General features: G+C 49.3%; 2 protein-coding genes across 2 annotated transcripts in view; one reads left to right on the forward strand and one right to left on the reverse strand.

Annotated features, from left to right (window-relative positions):
* RHBDL3 (rhomboid like 3) overlaps window positions 1–3772 on the reverse strand; it is a 56165-nt gene extending 52393 nt beyond the window's left edge. Inside the window, exons 1-2 of the mRNA XM_058852780.1 lie at window positions 3653–3772; window positions 118–141 (exon numbers count right to left, since the gene is read on the reverse strand). Coding sequence (XP_058708763.1) covers window positions 118–141; window positions 3653–3772 — 144 coding nt within the window. The remainder of the gene's footprint in view (window positions 1–117; window positions 142–3652) is intronic.
* The window catches only part of LOC131586022 (sterile alpha motif domain-containing protein 9-like), a 248996-nt gene that overhangs the window by 98317 nt on the left and 143197 nt on the right, over window positions 1–7482 (forward strand). The window lies entirely within an intron of this gene.

The following is a 7482-nucleotide window of genomic DNA, read 5'->3' on the forward strand; positions in this document are numbered from 1 at the left end:
AGCATGTTACTCCTAGGCTGTATTTTAAATGCAGGGGAAAGCCAGTACAGAGGAAATTAACCAGAGGTTAGGCTATTTGCTCACAAGACAGAGAGAATATATCAGTTGTTCACATACCTGATCAAATAGGGCTTTCCAGTGCTGAGAGGCAGCATAAGGGAGGAAAAAGAATAAAAAGAAGGTATAAGAGCAATGACATTAAACATGCAGTAAACTGTGGAAGTACATTCTAACAGAGAAATAACCAAATGATTTAATGCCATTTCCAACATCCTTCTTCATCCCAGAATCACCTACCCTTCCGGAGGAGGAGGCAGGGGAATCTACCAAACACAGGGAGAACAGTTTTCATTTACAAATCCAAATTAGGATGAACTCAAAACATTCACATGTTATATCTGTTTTCTCCCACTTTCTCTATTGCAGGCAAGCAAGGAAAAAAAGGGTTTTTTACTCACAGAGATCAAGAAAGCTCTGTGTATATTGAGGGGAGGGATGAATTAGCAATGTTTGGCCAGATCACTTTCTGAGATCCTGTGGCCCAGCACTGACCCATCAATTGCTTTGCTGTGTTGTCAGAGCCCTGTCTACTGCCTGCTCCTGACTCTGGCTTTCTGCAGGCTTTTTGATAACCCATCAGTTCTCTGAACCTCACATGTCCACATCTGAAAAACAAGTAATTCCTCTTGTGCAAGGTGGGAGGGTGGAAGGCTGGAGAGAGCCCACTTGCAAGGATTTACCCCACATATTTTGTTATATCAGATCTGCCTTAAAAATGCTGCATAGGAGAAAGCTCCACTTCAATGTTCACAACCATGTGAACACTCCACAAGTCCTTGTCACTTGGAAACAGAAAAAATAAGCTGGAAACCTGCTCTGATTTATACTTTGGAGAGCAACTGATGTCAGCTCACCTCCCTGACCCAGACTTGCTGTCTCACTGTCCAATGAAACAGAAGAAATTCCTAATGAATTGTTTAAGGCTCTCATCTATCCTCGATTTAGGGGCCAGTTGAGAAGACAGCAACAGACAGTGGGGCAGCACTGGGGTAACCACTGGCTTAGGATCCCCAGAAACTTTTGCACATTTGCACATTTCCAGCTCCATTGTCTGAAGTGCTGTTCAGCACCACATCTGTTTTTGTGCCTCATTCACCTTCCCAGAAAAAAACAAATTGAGTAAAACAACAACTATCAGACTCTTAGAAGCTAATCTCCTCACAGTGTTATTAACAAAGCAGAAATCTGATGAGAGTCTTATCTAGTCCTGGAAGAACATTTCCTTTCACATGGTAGACAAATCTAAAGCAGAATTGAGTGGAGAGACAGTGGAGTATCAAGCCACTTTTTATTGTTAAGTTGCTGGCTTGCCTCCTCCCCATGTCTCTTTCCATTTATAAGTTCCCATTTATCATCATAAACCAGCCCAGCACTTTAAACTGAACACTTTGGGACTGCCTGAATCCCGGCTTTATGGAATGCCGCTCTGAGAGCTACAATGACATCACAGCTGAGCTGTTATACACCGTCAAGGCTGTGACAGCCAAACCTCCACTATGTTGTATTTTTGTGGTTAATAACACATAAAGAACTGACCTTGTGTCAGTTCCTGCTGGCCAAGCCAGAGAACTTCCATCAGGCTTTTAGATGTAATAGCAACAACACAAAATCAAGCCCCAGTTAGGTCTCAGGGGGCACAGAGTAGCACAGAGCAGTTGAAATTTTCAGAGATGATGCTCTCTAGCCTGCTTGTTTCAGCAGGAAATTTTGGCAGAGTAGAAGGAGGGCATTTACACCACTTCCTGCTTTTCTGACTTGTAGATGATACATGATACCTCAGGCTTCTGTCACATCATCTATTGCCAGGTCTCAACAGCTTCCCATAACCAGTGCAGCTGCTGGCTTTAGTTTTGTTGATTATAGAAAACAAGGTACCAGAGTCAAATAACAATGCAAGTAATGGCGAGACACTGTAAGCTGGATCTGATCCAAGCTATACTACCTCAAGGTCAAACAGCAAGGCAGCAGCAGAACTGGGATGAGAATCTAGATTTCATCAGGGACAGCTCCTGTCCCAGGAGCCCAATCCTGCCAGGCACTCAGCATTTCAGCATCTCCTGGGCCCCCTGGCAGGACTGAATTGCTAATGGCTGCATTTGCGTAGAGGCTGGAGCAACTCCAAGGGGCCCACGTGTATCACAACAGGAAATCTTTCTTGTAGGACCATCCAGACAAGCACAAAATTTGTCAGAGAAGAAAAGGTCACAGTCTGATGTAAGCAAGCACTGGGGTTTGGAAACCTGGACTGTAAAAGCTCCTGGAAAGCCACCCTTTCTAAGTCAAAGCTACACACGCCCCTGAGTCAGGCATTTCTTCTTAGGACTGTCTGGCAGTGTTGTAGCAGAGGTCAAACTGCATCACACGCTCCCTCCTGACTGCACTGAGCTCAGGAACATAGACTGGGGAATGCAGCTCTAGCAAGCAACTGCACTTCCTCTGCTACCCTCTGGGAGGAAAATTCAACAGCAAACGAATTCTAGGCGATTCAGAAGGAAAGGCTGGGGGGTGAAGAGCAGGCTCTGTCCCTAAGCATGCCTGGGCAGCTTCCTTCAGCACCATCAAAAAGGTAGAGAGGGCCAAGGGGATGCGCCACTGCTGGAGGTTCAGCTCCCAAGTGTCCCTTTTATAGTGGTACAATACCCGAGCCAGAGCCCGCTTCAGAAACACGTTTAGTATCTCTGCTTTATGTCTGACAGGCTGGAACAGACCCTGCACTTACTGCTGCAGACTGAGCAGACACTTTGCAGTCCTCATCCCAGCCGAGTTTGCTGGGAAGGAGAGCTGTGAGCAGTCCTGGGATGCACCAGGAATGCAGGATCTCTCACGTTCACTCCCTCCCAGACAGGTGCACGGCGAGCTCCTGCCTCCGGGTCCGGCAGATGCAGAACAACTGCCTCAGCTCTGCAGGCACTGCCGTTCAGCACGGCAGGAGCAGATCTGAAGTGCGCAGGACCCCTTCGCGTCCTTCTGGGCTGGGTGAGCAGAGAGCCGGTGCTAAGTTATCCCCCCCTCACGTGCCGCCAGAGCTCGGAGGGTGGAGAGAAGCCATCAGCCCTGTCGAGCCGAGGAGAAAACTTACTCGTCTGTTTGTTGATCGGGGGCTGGAAGAGGGAGCAGCTCCCGAAAGCAGGAGCGTTTCACATCTGTCACCCTCCGGGTGGCTGTGACTCTGGAGAAGCTCTCTGTCCCCTGGCAGCCCCTCGAGCCAAGGTGTCAGCCCCTCTCCTGGCTCCGGAGTCGCGTCCGTGCGCAGTCCGCTACCCCTGCCCGGCCATCCGTCACCCGCCGGCATCACCCCACCGGACGTGGGCACCCAGAGAACCGGGAGCCTGTCCGGGCCGCCGGAGCTTGGAGGGACGGGAGCTGCTGCCCCGGGGATGGAGCCAGCCCGGCGGCTGCTGGAGCCCGCAGACACCCAGCGGCGGGAGGCGCGTAGGGCGGCGGGAGGGCGGCGGGGACGGCGGCTTTCCCTCGTCCCGCAGGGTCACCGGCCCCGCTCCTGTGCCCATCTCGGGCTTCAGCTATGAATAGCTTGAGCCGATTATCCCGGCCCAGGGGAGAGGGGAGAAGATACCGCGCAAAGGAAACTTACATCCTCTGCGGCCATAGGTAGGACATCCTCGGAGTCCAGCACCTCGATTTCTTCCGCCTCCGAGCTGGCAGCCACAGCAGGGGAAGAGCTGGCGTGAGGCTCCGGCAGCCTGTCTCCCATGCTTGGAAACGGTCCCCTCCAGCCCCCGCCCCCCTTCTCCCCAGATCCTTAAAGAAATTAAACCTAGCTGCTGCTTGGCAAACTTTCAAGCGCAGCCGAGCCTGCCTTCATGACTCCCGCAGCCGGGAGGGGAGGAAATCCTCCATCCACTGAACATCCAATTAGCGCGGGCAGCGCCGGCGGGCGGCATCCCCGCGGCCGAGCTCCGGCCGGGGCAGTGACCCCTCCCCGCCTCCCGCCCCTGCGGCCGGGCGGTGCCCCCGGCCCGGGCACGGCCGGCGCCTCCCCCGAGCCATCGCCCGGGGACGGGGGTCCGCCCTTCCCGGCGCGGGGGGAGCCCCGGGGGCTCTCGGAGGCAGAGCCCGGAGCTGCGGCACGTCCGAGGATGCGGGCTGGGCAGCGGCGCGGGGAGCAGCGCCGGGTGGCCCCTTGCCCACGGCCGGCACCGCCTCCCACGGGGCGACCCGCGGAGGCTCGGCCGTGGCCGGCACCGGGAAGCCCCTGCGGCGGCCGCTTCCAGCCCTGCCCTCCTGCCCGCCGTGGGGACCAGACGTGCCGGTTCCTCGGGGCTTCTCTGCAGGCGACTTCTCTGTCCCAGAGTCTCACCGTGAGGGGCTGGTGTGGGGTTTACATCTTGTACTATAATTATTTGTCCCTATAGGTCAGGATGGGTGATTTAACCATCTGGAGCCTGGATTAGGAACTTGAGGAATGCCTTGAGTGCCGGCAAAAATCCAGCAGTTTTAGCTTCTTCCAATCAAGTACAGAAATAGCAGGCTGGCAAGGGGGAAGGGCGAGCAGAGCCAGGCTGATCCACATGGTGCCAGTACCTCTGCTTTCTGCTAAAAGCCAGACAGAGCACAGTCAGAGCAGAGTCCAGCACCACAGGCCATATTTTCTTGATGGAAAGATCCAGTACCAGATCAGACACACCTCAGTCAAGAGTACAGAACCAAGCTGGAAGTCCCTATTTTCTCTACAATCTGTTTAAAAATCAACCAACCATAAAAACAAAAAGCAAAAGTAAAACGAATCCAGCTGGAATACCTCTGGGAAAGGAGCAGGATCTTCCATCCTACAGTAGCAGAGCATAGCAGAGAGGTAAACCAGGACCCTTGGACCTGGACAGAACTTTTCTAGATCAGGATTCAGGCAGGAAAATGACAACAAAATAAAAGTTCTTCTGAGGTCTTCAGTGCAACTGATGAATAGGAGGGCTTCTGTCCCCTTAATGACGTAAGTGAAAAAGCAGCAGACCTTCTGCACGTTTAAAGGCAATTCCTTGAGCCATTTCTCACTGGTTTAGAGCCTGTCCAGCCTGCTCTCCTGAAGGATAAGAACAGGATACCAAATTCAGCCCTTCTGAGAAGCACCAACCCACTTCACTCATACAACACCACTCCTGCCAAAATATTCCAGGCACTAAACAGTGATTATACAAACAATCTCTTTTTGATTGAAAAACTAAACCTCATCAAAACTTCAAAACAGATGGATAAGCAAAAATATGCTATGCCAACAGAAAGAAACAGCAGTCATTTAAAGATGTCTGTAGGGAGGAGGGAAGCAAGTTTTTAGAGTAAAGAGAGAATAAATGAGCTGAATTTCAGGGGTAACAGGTTCCACTCAGTTGGGGACTGTATCATCTCTGATTCCAGATGCTAGTGGGAAAATGCCAACTGTGAAGTCTAACATGAATGCAATCAACAGGGAGAAGCCCCAGAACTCCTTACCTTAACACCAACTCCCACTAAATTGGGAAATTGCTGCAAAATTACATGTTCATTTTTCTCCTCTAAGGACTGTTTTTCACTAGTGGTAATGATTTTTTTTTTCAGGGAAATATCTCTGCACATTGCACATATGAGCTAGTGCTGTGCTATAATTGTCACAGAAAGGAAATTAACAGTATTCTAATGAGGAGTTTTGTTACAGACAAATTATCATCTTGCAAGTGTGTGAGAGTCTCTTAATTTAGAATGTCATTTCTCCCCACTGCATACCCTGGTGACGCTACCTTGGGAGACAGTAATTTCTACATAAACTGGGGGGTTTCTGGGCCACCCCAGAGCAGATGTAGATAGAAGGAAGGGCTTCAGAAGAAATGCAGACAGCAAAGATTTGAGATAATAAACCCCAACCCATTTTCACAGTCATATAGGAACATATATTCCAAATACTGCAAACAAAATGTAGATGTGCATCCTCCCTGCATTGAAAGTGGCTCAAAAGGTCAGCTCATGAATATGCAATAACCCCCCCTCAAAGTAGGGACCCAGCCAACATCTGCTAGCTAAGCCCTCTGGATCAAATCTAAAGAGTTTGTTCACCAGTCTTTTCTCCACCCAAAGTACCCCCAAAGGGCTTTTACAAAAATTCCCAATTCTGACAATTTGACTATGTGGAGAAACCTACCCAGCTTGATTTCCATATCAGAGCTCAGTCAGCTGGCCAGACCTGGGAGGCAACTTCTGAAGGAAAATGCAGCATTTTGGATCAAAACCCCAAAATGCTGCACACAAACACAACCTTAGGAGGAAATTAGATAGCACATACATAGCTGGAACTGGATCAGATTAACTGTCAGATTAACCTCTTCAGACTCATGAAAACAGCTGAAAACCTCTAAGGACCACAGATGGCTTGAGACAGGGTCTTAAACTCAAGTCCAAAAGGTAACAGTGGTGAAGGACTCTCTGAACATCATACTCGTGCTGGGACAACACAAGTTTACCTTTCAGAACCAATATGAATTAGACTATATATGCTACCATTTGGCTTCTCCCTGACTCAAGGGTACTTTCTCCCTCCTGAAGTGAAGGAATTGTGAGAAAAAATAAAGTCCAACGTCTTCTGTGATTTCTGACTTGTGTTGAAAGACCATCCTCCTGACCCTCTCTATTCCATATTGTACTTAGAACTTTCCAAGTCCAGAATTGAAAAGGCACTCCAGTCTTTCCACCTGCAGCCCTCTTCTGCCACAGTAACTGTCATTGGCTGCACTTGGTTTGAATTGTCTTTTTGGCTGTAGTTAGGAAAATAATTAAATCTGCCATTAACCCTTTTTGGGGCAGCTGTCTTAAAAGGGAGCTCTCCTACTAGGTCAGCTTTGTGGTATTTCAAGATGTGTCTGCTTGTTTTTACCTGTCACTTACTGGGATCACAGCACAGGTTCATTCCTAACAAAAGAATTGTTTGAAATGGAGACCAATTAGTAACTCAAGGTTAATTTCCAACATAAAACCAAGTCTTGCTTACTATTAATCCTGAACTGACAAGCTTTCAGACAAGAGGTCAAAGCTGAGGGGTGAAGGATGTGTCTCCAAGGAAGATGAATCAAGGTCTTTGTCCTCTCAGTGACTCTACACCATGGCTAGGCAATTCACTCATCAGACTGAGCAGGAAGAAATTGAGTCTGGTTGTGGAAAATACAATGAAAGAAGTTGTTAGAAAACTGACAGCACCAAAAGAAAGAAAACAAATCACTGCTGAGAGTAAGTGGACTAGGATGCTGCTCCTTCTTCCCAGCACTTAATTGCAGTAGATAACTTCTGGACATTCATTATATACTTCATGAGTAGAACTTCCCCTCACGATAACTCTAATCCTCACAGGATCTAGGAGGGCTTGGCCAGTGGCATCGAGGCTCCCTCAGAGAACACCGACGACCCGCCTGGATGAGGCCACAGCACAGCTGGATAGCAAGACTT

The sequence above is a fragment of the Poecile atricapillus genome, chromosome 17 (assembly GCF_030490865.1).
Source record: "Poecile atricapillus isolate bPoeAtr1 chromosome 17, bPoeAtr1.hap1, whole genome shotgun sequence".
Taxonomy (NCBI): domain Eukaryota; kingdom Metazoa; phylum Chordata; class Aves; order Passeriformes; family Paridae; genus Poecile; species Poecile atricapillus.